General features: G+C 39.1%; 2 protein-coding genes across 12 annotated transcripts in view; one reads left to right on the top strand and one right to left on the bottom strand.

Moving 5' to 3' along the window:
* The window catches only part of VIT (vitrin), a 56,233-nt gene extending 48,402 nt beyond the window's left edge, over nt 1-7,831 (top strand). For all 6 annotated transcript variants that reach the window (XM_064708775.1, XM_064708773.1, XM_064708774.1 and 3 more), the window contains 2 exons: nt 1,311-1,824; nt 2,155-7,831. In XM_064708775.1, coding sequence (XP_064564845.1) covers nt 1,311-1,824; nt 2,155-2,333 — 693 coding nt within the window. In that variant the 3' untranslated portion in view covers nt 2,334-7,831. The remainder of the gene's footprint in view (nt 1-1,310; nt 1,825-2,154) is intronic.
* A 1,584-nt stretch (nt 7,832-9,415) lies between these two features.
* STRN (striatin) overlaps nt 9,416-20,939 on the bottom strand; it is a 67,465-nt gene continuing 55,941 nt past the window's right edge. For 5 of the 6 annotated variants that reach the window (XM_064708763.1, XM_064708765.1, XM_064708769.1 and 2 more), the window contains 4 exons: nt 19,037-19,177; nt 16,659-16,766; nt 15,724-15,810; nt 9,416-15,637 (listed from right to left, as the gene is read on the bottom strand). In XM_064708763.1, coding sequence (XP_064564833.1) covers nt 15,468-15,637; nt 15,724-15,810; nt 16,659-16,766; nt 19,037-19,177 — 506 coding nt within the window. In that variant the 3' untranslated portion in view covers nt 9,416-15,467. The remainder of the gene's footprint in view (nt 15,638-15,723; nt 15,811-16,658; nt 16,767-19,036; nt 19,178-20,939) is intronic. The other variant, XM_064708764.1, reaches the window with a different exon arrangement.

The following is a 20,939-nucleotide window of genomic DNA, read 5'->3' as shown; positions in this document are numbered from 1 at the left end:
GTGCTCCAGAACAAGCTGGTACCCAGTTAGGGCAGGAGATACCTGCCAAGTGGCAGACCAGGCTGGGCCTAGGAAACAGGGTTAAGTTATCTGGTACTTCTAGAAAACATATTCCCATCTGAGCTGGTTTGCTCTGCCATGAAATAATCTCCCATGAGTTTCAGAGCTGCTCCAAAGAGCTTCACTGTCTCTGGTCAACATATAATTGGATTGTAGTCTCATTTGCATTTAATGTTTTTTAAAGAACAAAGCTACAGCAAATCTCTGCAAACCTGCCAGGGACATTGCAGAAGTGAGACTAGAGTGGGCTCAGAGCAGCAAGGTAAGGATGGAATGGTGGCTTGATACTGCTGCATCATAACATTAAAATAGAAGTGAGATAGTAAGAAGAGCAAATGAGAGCAGGACACCATGAGGAACCCACACTGGAGGAAACTGTAACTCCCTTGGAGCTGTTAGCCTTTATGCAAGTCAAGACCAGGGCCTTGATCTTTTAAAACAGTCAGATACACACACCATCACAAAGCTGATAGATAAAGCCTGGCATAACAAAATATTCTCACCCGAAAACTGAGGAATTGGCCTTTAAGAAGCACTAAAGCCAAAACCAATTTGATCCAGCCTGTTTGCATCACTCTCCTCCTTGCCCCACCCTTCCCTTCCTCCACCCTTTGACTTTTCCCATGTCCTCTTCTGTGCCAGCCCTGCTTCCTACCCACACTCACCTGACTGACTCCCACTAACCCTATAGAAGCTGCCCACAGATCTGGCCCTTATGAGTATTTACGTATAAAAGTTAATAGGTTTGGTTTTGGTTTTTTTACTATTTGGCTCCTCAGCTTAAGCCCCAGTTTTCACTTCAAAGTAGTAGGGTTTGTCAGCAAGCAAAACTTTCTTTCTTGTCCTGAATGATGGGAGCTGAAGTTGCTACCTGGCAAACACACTGTAATGTCCATGGGAGCCACGCTAACAGCAGCTCTGTGATTTGGATGTTTTTCCCACAAACAGTGTGACTCACATAAAAAAGCCTGACAGGTGGCAAACTTGCTTATTCAGTTTTTTCACTACTATAATATCAGCTCCATCCCACAGTTTAAAAAAAAAGGCAGGAAAAACTGTCACATTACACAAGTATCTGTGATGTTACACTGACATCATTTCCCAGGGAAGCAGATGGTGATTGCAGGAAAGGCCATTTCAGACTCCAGCACTGCTCTTTCCAGGAGCCTATATTTACAATTTAGCTACATCCCCTAGCAGGAACAGGCAGACTGAATTTCCATTGCGTTTATCCTCATGTTGCCTCGCAGGCAGTGTGCAGGACAAGCGGTTTCTATTCCATCAACGTGCCCAGCTGGTTCAGCCTGCACAAGGTGGTGCAGCCCCTGGTGAAGCGGGTGTGTGACACCGAGCGCCTGGCTTGCAGCAAGACGTGCCTCAACGCCGCCGACATCGGCTTCGTCATCGACGGCTCCAGCAGCGTCGGCACCGGCAACTTCCGCACGGTTCTGCAGTTCGTGGCCAACATCAGCAAGGAGTTCGAGATTTCGGACACCGACACGCGCATCGGGGCCGTGCAGTACACCTACGAGCAGAGGCTGGAGTTCAGCTTTGACAAGTACAGCACGAAGCAGGACGTGCTGAACGCCATCAAAAGGATCAGCTACTGGAGCGGGGGCACCAGCACGGGAGCAGCCATCAGCTACGCCTCGGAGCAGCTGTTCAGCAAGTCCAAACCCAACAAAAGGAAGATCATGATTCTCATCACAGATGGCAGGTCTTACGATGATGTCAGCGTGCCAGCCATGGCTGCTCACCAAAATGGTAAGGTCTTCTATCACTGCCTGCTCTCCCCCCGTGCCTCAGCACTTATCCAGGTCAGATAAATGCAGCTTGCTATAATTGGAAGGCACTGGATGAAACCTTATGAAGCAAGAGTAGTACTTTTCTCTGGGCTCCCACTGAGCTCCAACAAGATCAGCATCTGTTTAAGAGCTGAATAAGGAACTTCATAAAAAAATAAAAACAACTTATAAATCATCACAAATGCAGCAATGTCTAGGAGATCTCAACTACATTGCAGTATTGGTCTTAAATTAAATTTACCGCAATGAAAACTTAAATGCTTTTTCTAAACTTTGGGTTTCTTTCCAGGAGTCATCGCTTATTCCATTGGAGTTGCTTGGGCAGCCCCAGATGAACTGGAAGCCATTGCATCAGACCCCGCTAAGGAGCATTCCTTCTTTGTGGATGACTTTGACAACCTCTACCGCTATGTTAATCAGCTCATCCAAAACATTTGCACAGAATTTAATTCCCAGCCACGGAACTGATGGACTCCAGCAAGGCAGGACCCTTGGGTGCTGTGCTGAAGGCATGACAAGTGCCACAGAAATAATGCCAGTCCTCAGTTCAAGAAACACTGGAGGTGTTTCCCTCTGGTACTTTCCAGTCAGCAAGGTTGATTGCAGCTCTGTCCCTGTGCATGATAATGCTCGTGTAGACTGTTGATTTTTTTTTTTTTTTATTGTGGGCATCAGAAACTCTGATTTAGATGGACAGCAGAAGAGGCAGTGAACATGGAGGAAATAACTGCAGCTGTTTGAAGAGCTGCTTCCAGCACAGAGCCCCAGTTTGCTCAATTCTCACCTTTGGACACACACAGGTTCCTTAGAAGTGCCACCAGCTCCCTGAAGTGACCAGGCCCCTTCAGGGAGTGGCCAAGCTGCTGAGCTGCTGTGGTAGAAACACCTCATGTGGCACTGCCCACCAGATGACACACAGATCAGGGCTCAAATACCAGATGGAGGGGGAACACAACTTGAGTACCTCCTTAAAAGCAGGTATTCTGTCCACACTGCTGTCTTGTCAGTAAGTTAAGCTTCAGCTAGTGTCAACTCAAGCACTGGGACTTATCCAAACCCGGAGAAACTGGAAAGCAAGAAAGAGGAAAGGTTCAAACCCCAGGACCCTACAACTCTGCCTCCTTTACAACCCTACAACCCCAATAAAGCCCCAGATCCACAGGGCAGCCAACATGCAGGAACTGGAATCTAGTCTCCCACAACACTGCATTAATTAATTGACCTTGAGAAGTGTTTGTCCCCTCAACTTCTTCCTCCACTCTTGGATGGTTCAAGGCCTGCAGGACCACAGGAGTGTTGCCAGGACGCAGGAGACTCTGAGAAAAACTGAGTTTAAGCTGCTCACAGTCACTAAAGCATTTAAGACCCATCACTCTGTCATTAAACCAACACTCAGAAGTGCAGTCTCAGTGTCAGGAGAGCTATTCAAGAACAATTAACAGGATTTAAGAGGGAGTTATCTGAAGTTCTGTATTGTACACTGGGAAAAGCAGAATTTCAAGCATTTAGATACTCTCCCTCAAATTTAGGACCAGCTTTTCTTTTATGGACTGATTTCAAAATATACCTATTACAGCCCTGGATCTGTCAGAACACACAGTGGTTTCTTAAGTGAAGAACTACCCATGTCACTAGTCAGTGCAGGAGGAGGGACACACTAGGAGGACCAAAAAAACTCCACTCTATTTAGGAAGCAGCAGTTGCCGTTTATGTTCCATCCAGTATCATTAAAGAAAACACATTCATTAAGCAAAGTTATCAAAGGAGCCAATAAAAACATGAGTGTTCACACTCCTTACAGCAATCAAAGCCATGCTGTGCCAGGCTTGTGGAACTAACAGGAAATGGAAAGAAATTAAAACTCAGATTTGCCATATTACTTGCAAATCAGGCTCTTAACAGCATTTATAGTTTTAATAACCATGAACCAAGATATTTATTAGCCACATAAATTCTAATTGAATTGCCATAGGGAAGCTCATTTTATCAGCAAAAGTAGCACTATTTTTTAAATCATTATGTTTGGAAATATGACTAAAGTAGCTTATAACATGTCAACTAAGTAAGCACAACACAAATGAATGAAAACAGCAGATTTTGCATGATCCCCCTGGTGGGGTAACATAAGCCAGGCTGGGGTCCTCTCAAGAGGTTATCAAAACCAATTTTGGATGAAGCAGTGGTTTTACACAGTGAAAGTTCATCACTTCCCATTAGAAGAAACATTAAGTTCCAGCTGTAACTGAGTATCATAAATTCAACCATTCTAGCCAGACTGAAAGCACAGGACACTGTCAGCATCCACAAATATATTTGTATGCAGAGTTTTTACCACTAAGCTCAGCTACTGCACTTCACAGCAATAGCTTTTGGCTTGAAAAAATTATTAAGGACAGAGAGCTAGGCATGAGGCATGAGCAGAGCATCTCCTGACCCAGCTCCTCACTACCCTTCTGCTGAACACATCTTTCTCTGTCAACAGGGGACATTACATGGCCTGGACAAAACTCAAACCCATTAACTGAATTTACTGGGGACTTCAGTTTAGACACCAGATTTGTTGTCTAAAAACCTGTTTGTTTTGGGGCTTGATTTGGGGCTGTCTGAGAAAAAGGCCTTAATCCTAACTTACAGTTACCCTTAATACTGTGGTTTAATTTTTAATGCAGCAGCTCACCACCACATATTGTTCTCCATACTGAATGTACTCTTGCAGCACCGAAGATTGGTACCCTGCAGAGACTCCCCAATGCTTCACTTGTGCAGTGGTGGCCGAGACATTGGGAGCAGCTAGAGCACACGTGCTCTTTAGGATGTGCTAAGGGATATATGCATATGGGACATCATTTTTTCCTAAAGCTTAAAGTTTAAGCAGTGACATTAAGCTTTCAAATGCTTTCTCAGAGGAAAGCTGCACAGCTATCTTTTGTCAAGCATTTATAAGGTTTCAGGGTTTGTTGTTCAAATGGTTTATCTTAAGTTTACAGAACAACTATGGTGCTTGTTTCTCAATCTGCATTTTTATTTACTTCTTGGGACTATCTTGAAATTGTCAATACTCAAACTGTGAAAGTGGTTTAATCCAACTCTCATCTAAACATAGATGTCCTATTCATAAGCACCGTAAACTTAGGTGGAAGTATCAAAATTTTGAACACACCCTTCCATGCGCTCACAGAACACACTCCTCCTCACCTTTACTTTTCATAGCACTCAAATCACTTGCTGCCTACTAAAGTCTCTAAATACTGTTTGATTAAAAAAACAAGTTACCTTACATATATAGATAAATGTTTAAAGGGGTATATTTGTTTGAAGAAAGCAGAACTCCTTCTGTAACATATGCAAGCTATTTTGAGCTTATCAACATAAGTTGCTATATCTTTTGCAATAAAATTGTCTTAAAGGCACATGCAGTGCATGTCATCTCATATGGGGTTAAAAAATAAACAGCAAATGCAGCCCATGACATTTTAGTTTCTGAAACACAGCTGAGGTTATTACTACATTATGGCAGACTTAGCAAGGTTGGCAAAGCCCTGAGTGCTTCAGTGTTGTCCTTTTACATGCTCAGATGAAAAAGATCCTTAGAGTGAGCTACCGCAAAATTACCTGTCAGAGGCATCAGTCAACTGAAGCAGAGCCTAATGACTGAAGGGCATCAAAATTATATGTACTTTTCAAGGTCTGCAAGATCATGTCTTATTTGGAATCAGACTTCCTTTGGAAGCTGAAAAAATATGACAGTGGCTTAACACAATTTCTAGATGTGGGACTGAGTCAAAGAAGGATCTACATGTCCAGTCACTTGATGCTGGGCCCCTTAGTTTCAGGTGTCTGACCAGCTCAGTGGAACCTGCTGTCTGGCAAGGCATGCCCAAGAGAAGAGATGGGAGCTGTCTGAACTAGTCACTGCATGCACATTCTAGAGGGTGTTGTCTGATCACCCTCTCCCTAAGAAATAAGCTCCTTTGCACTCAGAGTTGGCTGGTGGCTTATCAGTGCTCAGCAACCACAGTGCAGAACACCCACCTGGAAATACCTACTGATGTCCATGCTCTGGAAGCCTTGGCAGAGCTCACTTTCAGCATCTCCTGCCAACTCCAGCATTAGCCAGTCCACCAAATTCAATTAAGCATTCAGCCATCTCTTCAGAGAGAAGTACCTCAAATTTCTGTCTCCCCAGAGCAGGACACAGCATTTCTGTTGTCACTGTGCCACCCTGCACAGAAGGCATCACCCCCAGTGTGCACCTCCTGCTCCTCAGCTGCTGCTTTGCTGGTTTGGCAAGAGGAGAGTTTCTCCATGGCTGCTGCCAACAGGGGGGCAGACAAGCTTCCCCTTCCTCCTCACACCCATTCCCCCATGGCTCTCCAGCACACAAGGGGAACTATACCAGTAATCAGGAAAAGCTCTGGAGTTCAGCATCCAGCCAGGATCAACCCAATTTAAATACATTTATGGATTCAACACCCTACCTGTAACCCCACAGGAAATTCATCCACATTATCTTCTTAGAAAGCCAAAGCAAGCAGTAGGTAGTATCAGAAACATTATCTAGACACCAAATTTAAGTCACTTTTCTGTGGTATACATACCTTAAATTACTTCATGGTTGAACAAAGCCACTATTATTCTGCTAGCTATTTTTCTCTGTCCATGAGCAACATTATAGAAACAACTTGATGCCTTTTCTTTTCCATTCCCATCTCATTTCAAGACATCTTCGACACAATATCAGGCCATTTACATTTGCTGAGTCACCTACATACTGAAAACATTACAAATGTACATCTATGCAGCTGAACACTTCAAATTCCTCAAAAGAATCATTTTTCCTTGTTAAACTGGGGGAGGAAGGGGGATGAGGGTTTTAGCATTGCATCAGCAACACTGCTCACAATCAACTGTGTCAGTCTTACTGAAAGGCAAGAAACATGTTATTTTCCTTAACACCAGTTTAACTCATTCTCTGATTTTAGTGAGAATTCTGATAGTGCAGTTCAAGAATTCCAGCACTCGTAGAAATTACTTCTTTTTAAGCACAAGAAATTGTAGAAGTTCCACTGTATCATCAAATATACTCACTTTTCTCACATGCAAATCACCATGGGGCCATGTCACAGGCAAACCCATAAGCATGTTAAGAATGCCTCCCCTATGTGAGGGTCACTCATGTTATTCACTGAATCTTCTTTCCCCCTACCTCAGGAATCTTCTAGAGGCATTCACACATGTGTGAATGAGATTGTACTGCCAATTCAAAAAGCAATTCCTCCTTTCCTATGAGGCAGGAAGACGAGTAGGACCAAATCAGGCTATTTTATACCAACCAAGAAAAGATGAGAACTTCACTTACCCACCTACAAGCTCAGAAAAAACAGGATGGGCTCACTGACAACAACTTGTTCTGCGCAGGTCTGTGTAGGTTCTCGTGCCACCCGCTCACAGTGCTGTTCTGAGCACCTTCCTGCAGAGACACAGCTGCCATCTGTGATTGTGCTTTGCTTTCCCTCATCCTCTCCCCAAGGGCAGAACCACGCGTTTATTTTTGCACTGAATGAACGCTGTCCTCGGGAAGAGCCACGTGTCTGGCTGTGAACAAGGCCTGCTGACAGCCCGGCTCCTGCAGAACTGCACCCCCTCCGCATGTCTGCTCACCCCACATTCACCCCCACACGGGCACCACGTGCCTCGGCACATGGAAGGATGTGGGGTGTCAACAGAGCCAAGCTGGCGCAGCAGTACGAAACCAAGACATACGGAGAACAGAAAAACCCAGGCACTCCTGTGAACACGCTGCACAGTTCAGCAGGAATTTCACATGGAGTTACCTCAAGCCGCTCCAAACAAGTCTGCTTGTCTTCCTCTTAATGCACTTCCCCCTCCTAGCACTCACTCCAAAACCACAGGTATCTTGTGATAAAATGCAGAATCATGAACACAATGCAAAATGTTGAAAAATAGTATTTATTAGCACCCAATTTACATAATTATATGGTACAAATGACACTTGCTGCTGCAACATTAAATAAAGCTGCTCTTAAAAACCATTGCTTATTTCTGGAAGTCCGTGTGATTTTGCTCAGCACAGAATGCGGGTACAGTACACAGTTACCCCACTTCACTACTGCCATACCAACACAAATACCTGCATGGTTACCTCAATGGGGTCTCATTTTAAACGGCACACTAACATAAGCAGATCTATATAATTTTAAATGACAAAATATTTATTTGACTTATTCAGGCAAGTGAATGTAGCTTTAAATATAACCTATCCAAGAAGTTTCACAAAATATGAATTGCAGTGAAAAAGAGAAAATTCAGGGCTGCACTTGAGAAGCTCAAAATTACACTGGCGTATTTCAAAATAATCTCCCTCTGAATTTTCTATCTTTGCCATTTAGATATTTATCCAGCATTTTAAACTACTGAGTTTTAGTAAGAAGTTTAATACTAAGTTTCTGAATAAGCATTTCCATTTAAAGCAAAAATTTATATTTTTAATAATAAACGCTAAACAAATCTTTGGAGATTGAATCACTTTCCTTTTTCTCATGTCCCATGATTAATAAGCCTTTTCAAAATCATGAAATATATTACATTTATGGATGCTTACTCCCAAGAAAACTATTTCCTTCATAAATTAGAAAACAGAATTTCTCACTCAAAATAACATTCACTTTTGTACAACAGTTGCATTTAAACAAGGTAATTTTGGTGGTACTGCAATTCTGACACAGCCTTGTACTGAGCCATACACAAAAAACTGACAAGTGGACTATTACTCAACAAGTAGGTACTTCTCATTTGGATCCAAAATTCTGCAAGACACTTGAAGTCCAACATTGTTTCAAAGTAGTCATTCAAAACTGGTGTATAAAATCATAACCTATCCACAGTTCTGAAGGGGAATCTTAATTTCCTTAAGCCACAGTAGCCTTTTCATATCAACAATCTGCAATGGAAGTGACCCAAAACAGAAGGGAAGCCACTGAAATTACTAAGATGTTAGTGGTTATCGCCTATGGTAATTTCTCCTAAAGAGAGCTGTCAGGTATCTCTAAGTTCTAGCAGAAAAGAAAAAAAGTGTATTAATATAAGCAACAACAACAACAAAAATTCTAAGCTACAGTCCATATGGCAAAAAAGTTTGTCTTTTTCAACCTGACAGTTAACTGAAGATAATTATGCAAAATACAATGCAAAGCTGACATATGTCAACAGAGAACCTTACAGCAACAAAAGTCATCTCATCATGGAGCTCCTTCTACAAGTTTTTTCAGATGCACTATTCAAGGAAAACATAGCACAAGACCGCTTTTCAGTTTGCTTGGACTATAAAGGTACAAGAAATCATTAGCTAGCATGCTCAGTTTGCATTTCCAAAAGAAGTGCTAACACATATGAGACAGTTTTCAAAACTGATGCACATTTGCAAATGTCCAACTTCAAGGAAACAATTCTAGGAGCCATATACCTGAAAACAAGCTACATTCGAAAGCACTGTATCTTGATGATAGGAACCATAAAAAAATAAATTCTTAATGGAAAAATATTAGCTTGAAGTCCATCATTTATCCCTTATACAATGTTTTTGGCTGTTTTTCACAAGTAATCCAAAAATAATGACAATATTTGGCTTGGCAATAAGTTTTCCTTTCCCTTTCAATCCAGCTGTATAAATCTTTTCCCAACACCAGAGTCTAATACTCTGGTGTGAGGACCAAGGGTTACTCAAAATAGGCAGGAAGTAATTTTGGGAGCCTGCAACTCAAACTTAAGGGAACCAAAGAAGGCTGGCCTGGAGGACCACGTCAGTACAAGGCTTTGAGCAGCTTAGAAACACATACATGGGGTATGGTTTAAACACTGGTGTGACCTCCCAGGATCACAGCATGGCTTGGCAGCATAAGCAGGGCACAAGCAGTCTAACACTCAACACCACAATCTACACTTAGGCAGGAAGAAGTTGGGCTAAGAATATAACATTGTTAAATGCCTTTTTAGCTTAGCCATAGTTTGGATTTTGTAGTCTAACAACAAGTCTCTCCTGACAACAAACCAGATGAGCTCCAGAAATTCAACTGGATTTATGCCTTCTGTAGTGGAATCCACATTCTCAAAAATATCTTAAATGATACAGCAATTCATAAGCTTTCACAACTGAGTGCAGAGCAGCAAGACCAACTCAGAAGGTAGGCTAAGAGATAACACACCAAAATTAAATAAACTGCGTGTAAGGAGGTACAAATCAGCCTTTTGGTGGTGAGAGGGCTGGGCTGAAGCTGAAGCTTCAACCACCCTTAAAAAAACCACTCCAAGAGAAAAATCAGAAGTCCTTCATGACATCCTGCAGTAAGTGCTCACTGCAGATGAGATTTTAAGATTCTCAGAAAATGTATCCTAAAGGGAAATTTAAGTGGGAAGATAAAAAGCACATATTAAAAGGATAGATAACCTGCACAGGTATGTTCATTAGCACAGGCACAGACATTTTTTTTAAAGGCCACACTTCCAGTCATCCTCCCTCCTAGGAACATTGCCACCAGCTAAACAAGAGTGTTTGCTGGAACCAGGACTATTTAAACAAGAGTCATCCTACTCCTTCCCCACCCTCCCCAGGAGTTTGTTCATTTGCTCTGCTGTATTTAGCACTATATTTTACAACACGGCCTATTTTTTTTAAACACCCTGACATAATTGGATGGACCAACACTGCTGTCCATCAGTTTCTCTGCTGCTCAGTAGGAATGTGGCAGAGGTTTTCAGTGGCAGTTTACAGGCAAATCATTTCCATAACTGTGTATCTAAGCTTACAGAAAGTGATGATGCAAGGGTCAAGACTGTTCACCTATTGTCACCCTCTTCAACTAAACATGTTATCAGATTCACATAAAATATTCTCAACACCTTCATGTCCTTATGGAAAAAAGGAGCTTCCTGAAACATCTGAGCATTTTTTTCAAGGAAATCTTTCCATCCTCTCAGCCACTCAATAGTAACAACTATGCTAAGTATCTCTACAATGCTCATGAACAGCAGCTGCCCAAGAAAACTTGTATTGCCATGTCAAAGATTGCCACATGTTATACAAATCAATTTACCACATGGAAGAGGTTAACTATTGCATTCTGATTTCTTCATTTCTCACAGTGTAGTCCAAACCAACTTCCACTAAACAGCCAGAAATTTCAGCACAGGAAAACCACAATGGCTGCCTTTTCTTCCTTAATGCATCTCAGGTTGACTAGGCATTTCACACAGGCACCAAGCAGGCTCTTGGATACCTGGGACAGACAGTCTGTGAACACACTGTCAAGCCACAGCCTGAAAATGTTTCCAAATCTTGAAAGGCATTAGTAATACCAAGACTTGATTATCTGATCATTATGCCTGCTTCTCAACTTTTTGTTTTCACACTTCTGCCCATCAAAAGCTGCTCAAAGAACACATGAGTTTACAGAAACTGATGCTCCCCAAAATTACACTGTTAAAACCTAAGGAGGCAGAGAAAGGCAACACATCTGTGATCCAACAAATGTACTAAAAAGGTACTGTAACTAAGTCCTTTATCTCTCATACATTTATTCAAAAGAACAAATCTCTGGTTACTTTAAATTCACAACTGAAAAGCAGTGTTGTATGACCTAATCACAAAGCTGTATGGTGAACACCACACACGTACTCAACCAAATTCCATGGGACTGCTTTAACATGACGTTATTTGAAAATACACGTCCTAAAAGAATAGGCTACAGTACATGGCATGTAGTTCTACAAGTTTCTTGCTAAAGAACATAGTTTATCAAAATAAAGATGGATGAGATGAAAGTAGCGAATCTTTTATGTGGAAGTTTTCTCTCTGAGGCGCAAAAATAAATGCAGACACTAGGATTTTGTAAGAGTGACACAATATATCTAGAACTTCTTCCAAGTTACTCCAAATAATTCTGTGCAAGTGTTTTGATAACTGAATCAAATATGTGAAAGCAAGCAGCCCAGTGAAGTAAATTAGAGTAAAAATGAGAAAAACTAGTGGACCAATTTTCAACATACAGAAGGACTGAAAATTCTCCCATTGAATTAGTTAGTATAACCAAAATCATTGGCACAGGCTAAAATAGACAAAAAATTATATGAGCTAACCATTAAAAAATTACCATGTAAATTAGATATGGGGAAAATAGTAATGGTAAAATGCTATATACTGATACTGCAGAAAAATGGTTTTTTTACAAGAATAAGACTTGGGTCCAGTTTTGTTTACAGTTTGGACATATGTATCACACTAATGAAAGTTACCAATTACACTGAACCAGGAAAAACTGCACAGAAAGGGGGAACAAATAAAAATAATTTAGTGCCCTCAGAAGTTCAAAACTTGTAAGATCCAGGATAATAATGAAACAGGAATTAAGTCTTTAGCTGCAAAAGAATCATAACATACTAAAAGTGAAGAGGAAACTTGAAAAGCAGCAATGCTCAAATGTTATTTAAAGGAGTTGTAATAAATAAAGAAATATGATTTAAGTTTGTCAGACATCAAAAGCTTGGTCTTCCTACAAAAGCATCAAGTTAGAGAGGATAAACCCAACCAAATAATAACCACACTTAACAGATGACCCTCAGACTAAGTCCAACAAATCATGTATGTGGAATGGTGGTATGGACACCAATATCTGGAGAACTGAGCTTAAAGGATGAAAAAAAGCAAATGTAGTGCAAAAAAAGCAGACTAAAAAATAGCTTGAAGAAAGCAGGAAGGAATGAAAATATACAGACGGAACCAGGGTGTGCATGGAGGTTCCAAATTACAAAGACTAGGAAGAATATGCAAAATGGCACAAAAGATGGCTTGGAATATTGGCATGAAATTACAAAAAAGAGCTACTAAATATTACATAAATCCTCCTGCCAGTGAGATGTAGTCATTGAAATAATCTTTAAAAGGAAGCCTAATTGTTTTAGAACATATAAAATCTCACTGGCCAAGACAATATTAGAATGCACAAGTCTACAACCCTGCTTTAGCAAGCAGATGGACTAGATAACCTAAATAATTTTTTCAACCTTATCTCCTACGATGATGCTCAGAAGATCTGACAGGCTCATGCACAATACCCTGCAGTCCTACAAGTATGTGAGCAAGTACAGTAAAAAGACATTGACATCAATTATGAAGACAAGCACAAAAATATATATATTCCACAACCTCTTCGTAAGGCTACATTTGTTTTGTTTTGTTTTTTAAAGGCACCTCATCCTCTAGCTATTGCCAGCTTTTAAAAAAATCACTTTTCAGTTTGAGCAAGAGCTCAAGAGTGAGAAGGAAACATCTTTCAATTCACATTTGAACAGCCACTTCTTACATTCCAATTGTAATCAGAATGACAGTCTTTAAAAACAAGCATGCTGGCCTATTAGTTTTTATGTACAGCAATTTAAACAACTGTGACTACATATTGTATTGTGTAAGCAAAAACACAACATTCATTTCATACTCACACCATTATCCTTTGTATACACAAACTCAAGAGAACTCTTAATACTAAAACATTAAAATGCACCCATGGAGTCTTCCCTTACTAGACACATTTAATACATGTTTACAATATATATACACATATATAATATACATAACTTTTAGAATTTTTCAAATAAATTTTTGTAATTTTCTCTTCAAAAAGAAATAAAATAATGACACTGAAAGAGTATGAGTCAAGTACACAAAACTCTCACAAAGTTGAATGCTCAGTTTTGCAGCCAAGTTTCCTCCTTTTCATCATAACCAAAACATTTTATAAAAACTAAATAATCTGTATTATTATTGTAGTCATCTGTTTCATGGTAAAAGTTCTAATCTTATCTAAGGAAATATATTGCATATCAATATCATGAACTGACATATGTGAATATTCTGAGCAATAAAAGGTATTCCAGAATATTTTAGCAGTACATATAATGTGTAGCAGGCTCAAACAGCACAGGTCAACCTTTTATTCTAAATAATATACTTGCTTTAAACTCTGAGATCAACTTCAAATGTGGTCCCATCCCCAAATGGCACTCTAAAAACAACATAGTCAAACCTCATGTTGATGTCGTTCGATGACTCCTGCTTATGAAGTGTCAGTTTAAAGGTAAGGATTTATTTACCAGTTTCCAGTCTTAACCTCAGGCTGGTATATGGATTCTTTCCTACTCATATCAGCACCAGAAATCAAAAATCCAGCAGAAATTCTGCTTTCCATTCCCATCAGAGAAAAACACCAACTTCGTGCTTATGAACAGTAATAATTCTGATGATGACACGTAACAGAAAAGAACCCACTCACTTTCCTTTAAGAAGGGACAAAAAGACTAACAGATTGGAATAAAAGTTATTTGTCAAATCAACAGAGAAGCTCTGAATAGATAAACAAAGCACATCTGTTGAGTAATTATGAGAAGCACTCATTCCTCAGGTAACCCAATCAATGGCACATACACCCAGTGAAGTGGACAAGGTAAAAAGTCCCTCAAATGGTGCAGCTGGGAAATATTATAGCAGTAGCAGAATCTCTCAAACTGATGGAGCTTTGTACAGTTTCCACCTATTCCACTAAAAGGACTCATACAAAGCATCAGATTTAATCTTCAAACAAAGTATTTCACTGTTATCCATAATGCCCAGAATGATACCCTTTTTAGCAGAAACAGAAAGAGGAGATGAATGTTTGATAGCTAAAATTGTAGGACAGCTTCTTTGGAAAGCTTTGTGATAATTTCTTGTGCCAGATCTCCAATAATAAACAGCATTAAAATCTGAATAAGTTAAATTTGCTATTACAGTATGCACAGACTGCATCAGTCTGTTGTTAATTGGGATTTAGACTAAAGGCTCAGTTTCTAGCCATACGCTAATACAGGCTTAAAAAATTATATCATTTTTGTTGCAAACAAAATATTTACTGAGAAACACAGAAGATGTAACAGAAACTTTACTGCATTTTAATGTATGTTAGTAATTTGCCTTCCTTTAATTGCATTTATCTTAGGCTAGCAGCCAGGTGGCTGAGATTAACTATCTGCTACTGCTCTCTGAACAAGATCTACTTTATTCATACACCAAAGGGATGACAAAGTGCCTCTCACATGATACAGTAAAGAGCATGTGAACTGACTTTGAATCACTTTTTCCAGGTGATTTGAGTACATTAAGATTCTTCAGTGAGAAGCATCCTAGGAAGTTTCCCTCTTTTCCTACTCCCTGATGCAATTAGACCCCTTCTTTCCAGTACTCCATTTTATTAATAGAGAATACGTAGACCTAGTTTCACCCAAGGCCTGCCTGGACGAAAATTCACACCCTCTACATAAAAGCTTTTTTTTTTTTTTTTAAACTATTTGAAACTGAGAGATTCCAAGCTCTCAGCACCAGCTGAGCTCACAGAAACCAGAACAAACGTCAATTTAGAAAACAGCACCCTGCAAAACTACACACTTACAAACATTCTCTGAATTATAGGGCAGGATAAAACAACTCATGCCCTCCTCTTCTCTTTTGTGCAGCTGGTTAAATATATACAAAGCTAAAGTTGAATGGGAAGCACTCTGTCATACAAACACTTTAGCCAGAGCATCTGCTCCTGCACTGGCAATATAACATTTGGATGGGTGGAAAGCCACATCATGAATGGACTCATCAAATTTTTTGCGATGGGCAGTAAATTCTTGGATGCAGGTCTTGCTTTCAAGATTCCACAAGCGAATCGAGCAGTCATGGCCTAAAGAAAGGGAAAACAGTTTTCTTTATAATTTGCATGCCTCCCACCATTATGAGAAAAAGAAAATGAAATCTGAATGTACTTACTGCCAGACATCAAATACAAGCCATTAGGATCAACAGCTAAACTTGTAACTGCATCTAAGTGAGCTACCATGGAGTGGATCAGTTTTCCTTTGAAAGAAAAGATTTATTTAGGTTATTTTCTGCAATTAACTTTGTTGTCTGTATTCACTGCTTATGACCCTATCACAGCTGATATAAACACAAGAGATCTTGTCCCATGACTGAATCATTAAAATTATAGAAGTCAGTTTTTGAATGTTTACAGCTCCCAAGAACCACAGTAGCAGTATGACCAATGTTTATGAGACCTTTGCTTTAAGCCACGCTGACACTGCAATCACTGTGCATTTTAAATATCTGCCCCTTAAGCACATTAATGGAGTTCTCAGGTAATATCTTGAATAGGTAGGAAGGCAGGGGCTGAGCATACTAGAAGCAATGAACATAAACTACCTGGGAATAGGGGATAGTGTTAGTTGTCTCAGAGAGAATTAATGTTTTATCACAGCTTATTATAATCACAGCAATCATTTCATGTTAAAAATAAGAACTCATGGGTCAAATGTAGCAGAGGTCTAGGAAGCACTAAAGGAGTGCCAGAGGTTCCTGTTCTCAAAAGCAAAATAATACAGACAATCAATAGAAGAAACATAAACATAAGAACATGAAGATTTTGAAAAAGATTCATTTTATGTTAAATATTTATAAACCCCATACATAGGGCATTCTAAAAGAATGGACAGAGAGATCCAAGTTCCTTATCACTTTGCCAACAAAGCTTTAAATGAGCTGGCAATCTTTATACTCTACTGTTGATGAGAGATTTCTGCTTCAGAGGCTATCCAATTCTTGACATCCCTCAGCATTTGTGTGAGTAATACTGATCATAGCAAATCTGGGAATACAATTTATATTACACAATGGCTATGGCTAAGATCTGCTGGAAAGATGCATACCTGTGTTGTTGTCGTAGAATTTGATGTGTCTGTCTTCATGAGCAGTGATACTGATTGGAAGAGTTGGATGGCTGATGACTCTGTTTATCTGACAGGAAGAACTGACTGCTAAGAAAAAACCCACACACATCAGCATAAGTAAGTTACTAAGTTCTTTGAAAGACTGCTACAAAGAAAAAAATATGTAGTCAATCTGATTTGCAAAATACTTCTTACATATCCTGGCAACTCTCAGCTAGCACCTTATGTTACACGCTTTCCTCTAAAATACTTTCCAAACTACACAAGACAGAGACTTACATAAAACATATGTATGCCAAATAAGGTCCAGCTTTTGGACATGGTTTTAGATAGGCATATCAGGCAAAAATGTAAAAGCAAAAACTGAATGAAAACACCTCATTCATACACATTCCTCCTCTTGACAAGTGAAACTTTCTTCATAACACACAGGACAGGTAAATAAACACTGCAGGCAATATGTTTGAAGCAAACAAAATCTACCCCTTATTATCTGATGTATATGTATTAAAATTATTATTGAAAAAAGGATGCTCGATTATTCATAGGAGAGCAAATTTCCTAGCCTTCAGTAATTCTGAAATAGCATGCATATATATAGATGTATATATACACACAGAGAAAAAAAGTATAGGAATTTTCTGGTTAGAGATCCAGGCATTGGTATGATGCACATGTTAATGCAAGAGGTGTCTTAAAAGCTATAGATTATGAAAAAACCCTCACATAGTCATTACACAGGAAATCAAAATACAGATATTGTCTTTCATGTTGACTGTATTTAGCTAAATTGCTTCCAAAGAACATTCACACAATTTAATCTAAATCCTTACTAAAATAAACAAAATAGAAGGTTCACTTCCTATTAAAATGGTTTTACACCTTTCTATAAAAATCTGAACCATAAGACAGTGTCAGCATCCACAGGACACTTAGAAATTATGAAAGTATAAATTCAGGAAAAAAATTCCACATTCATATTCATAAACACTCCTAAAATTACTAAAAGCACATGAACCTTCACCACATCCAGCCATCCTCATGGTTTGAAAATGCCAAGCAGAGGCTTATGCTGAGCAGAAGAGTCCCTAAATAGTGTGTAGGGCATTTCAGGTGACATTTTCCTCTTGTCTAGTTCTTGTAGAAATAATAATTTATTTCTTTAAAATACATGTAAGCTTTATAGTACTGTTACATAACCAAAGATACTAAACAGGGACTGCTAGTTGCCATATCAGGGTCTTCTTTTCCTAAAGGAACATTATGGAATTACAGCAAGGAGTAGGTGCAAAAAACAGAAGGGAGAAAGGGAGGGAAGAAGAAAGGTGGCTTCCACTGAATTGCTTTAACTAATTTAGAACTGTTTTTTTAGACAGGAACAAAGATGTGGGTTAAAAGAAGACACCCAGCACAGTAAAGAATAACCTAAAGAAGAGATATGGAACTTTCCATTTGCTCTTATAAAATTACAGTCATTTCAATATTTTAAAACACACAAGCAAAGCCAACAAGAATGGCTTAGTGCTTTTTAAAAATATAATTAAATAGTAGAATTCAGTGACATAAATCCCTAAGAGTGAGGGAAAAATTACCAAAATTTTAAAAGACTCAGTGTTTTACCATTGTGGCCTGAATATGAACCCTTATGCTTCTGCTCATTCTGGTCTCTTTTGTAAAGTCATTGTAAAATAATGTACTAACAGCAGGCTCTTAACAGCATCCTCTGAAACTTCTAGTATTGGTCACTGACATGATCCAAGGCATTATATGGATCACAAGGAGACCCTGTGAATTAATGCTCTTTCACTGGAGCTTTGCTTTCCTCCTTCAGCGAAAATTTCAACTAAAGCCCACGTCCAAATGAGACAAGAGTGCAATAAAGCTTAGAACACGGATACCTCTGTAAAAAAATAAAAACAATTGACACACACTCCTAATTTTTAAATAAATTTAACATTAAATTTTTGCCTCTTTTGCGGTTTGGGACTGAAGAGAAAATGGATATATTGAATCTGCAAAAATCACAAAGCCTTATTAAAGAAAGTTGTGTTTTTTCTCATGCTACTTGAAGAGTAGCATTTCCTCTCATTCCCTTGAAGAGGAATTCAGAGCGTGAGCTTGTTTCTATCTTATTTCAGAAGTATACACATTCTTCTGCTACTGCAAAACCTATGAGGTCTGTTGTAGTAGTAACAATTTACTGTTATATATCAGAACACAGCTTCTAACATTATCCTTCTTATAATTTCTCATGACACTGCTTAATTCTTTGGAAGCACTGAAAAGATTATCAAGAGTATCCATCTTAAACAAGCATTTTTTTTTCCTTTAGTTGGTTTGGGGCTTTTGATACATACTAGTATCCACAGTGGACTCCAGGGTAAGAATTCGCTGCCGTGTCTCCATGTTAAAAATGCTAGTGTGTCCACTGTTAAATGATGCTACCATGAGGCTTGGGTCACTGCTCACAAGGTCTACTGATGAAGGGATTCCCATTTCTAGAAAACAATGTAGAGAAGATGGTGTAAAGAAAATGAAAAAAAAAATTAAACAAAAAAAATCCTTACAAAAAAAGCAAGCACTTCAACACCAAAAGGACCCCAATTATCAAAGGAAATGTTGCATTCTAAAATATAAATTATACCAATCTAAATGGCTTTCCCTGTATGATAACTATTTTAATCCTATTTTTTTGGACATGTGTATCAACAACTTTCTTTACTAAGATGCTGTATCTGGAACTGCAGCTATGCAGAAATCTCCTTTAAATTTAAGAAAGCAAGAACTCCCTGTCCCCTTCTCCTTCCTTTAACTGTAACAGCAATTCTCAAAAGAAACTCCACCAAACTCCATTGTTTTTAGTAAAAGGACATGAAATTGAAGTGTACAACAAGTGACATGACAGATAATTAATGTTGTTATAATTAACTTAGACAAAATCAGAGCTTAATAAAACACCAAAGTTCTCCAGGTGCAGATTTTGCACACTGGAACTGCCATCATGTACGATTACATAAATTCATTATAAACTTGTATTTCAAAGCTCCTGCCTATTGTGGTATATATTTGATCTCCTTATACTGTAGCTATCTGCGCACTACAGGACAGAAGGTCAAATCAGCAAAGCTTGGGCATAGGATATATTCCTTAGGATTTTTCTCTTCAAATGTCCTGTTCACCACCTGCTATGTGAAAGAACACCACCAGTTGCAACAGACGTCAGGAGGAGGAGGAGAAGACAGAGAGTGAGAAACTGAATTTTAAACAACCTAATGTTGGATCATGGATTCAGATAACACAGGAATACCATCACATCCCTGTAAACTCTCTAGAGATTCATGGGAGAAATGTCCTTCTGAGACACAGGACCTCAGGAATGGCAATAGTTGGAAGTCTACAAGTATCCAAAAAAAAGCCAAAAAGGATTGCTGTGAGAAAAAAATCACATTGTTTTTCAAGTGACCTTTCCTACCACTGCCATGCCCGTTTCCTGGTAAGCAGGAATCTGCAGCTTCCTGGTAAGCCTACAATGGTTAATCTGAATGACTTGAATAATGAGTGACAGATATTTTAGGGGTTTGTTAAAGGTTATCAATAAGCTATTTGGAAAACTGAGCTTTCAGTCTTTGGATTTCACAACTGGGCTTCATTCCAGTTTAGAATACAAAAAAAAAAGCCCTAATATTATAATATATTGCCTCTGTGAGGGAAGACTACTCCTCCTTCCCCCTTAGTTTAATAATTAAAACGAAAACAACTCACAGTAACAAACTCCAAAACTCTACCAGGAAGTTTTCAAAGCAGGCAGATAGACAAGTTGGCAATAACAAGCCTGCATACCTTTAGAAATACAGTTTTGCTAAAGCTAAAATACATCAATATTTCTATTTTGCTCAGTGTGTTTCGAATAACAAGCAATGGCATATCTGAGCAGCTTTACACTATAATTTGACATGTCTGTCCAGCTGTAACAAAGTTTATTTTGCCTCAAAGTATTTCTGAAGAGATATGGGACAGTCTCAGCTCATGGGCTGTCTTTAATGACTATCAGCTGTAAGAGAGTTTGGCCACGTCAATGGGCTAGTTCTGGAGCACTCTGGCTCAGACAGACAGCAACTTCCAGAAATTAGATTCTAACCAGTGGGATTTTCACTTGTGCATGACATTTCAGTAACTAACTCTAAAGGAGTATGTTTTTTTCAATTAGCCCTGTTTAGAATTGCTAGGTTATTGTGATTTTCAATTAGCCCTGTTTAGAAT

Source organism: Zonotrichia leucophrys, chromosome 3 (assembly GCF_028769735.1).
Source record: "Zonotrichia leucophrys gambelii isolate GWCS_2022_RI chromosome 3, RI_Zleu_2.0, whole genome shotgun sequence".
Classification (NCBI taxonomy): Eukaryota; Metazoa; Chordata; class Aves; order Passeriformes; family Passerellidae; genus Zonotrichia; species Zonotrichia leucophrys.
This window is presented reverse-complemented; position numbering and strand designations above follow the sequence as displayed.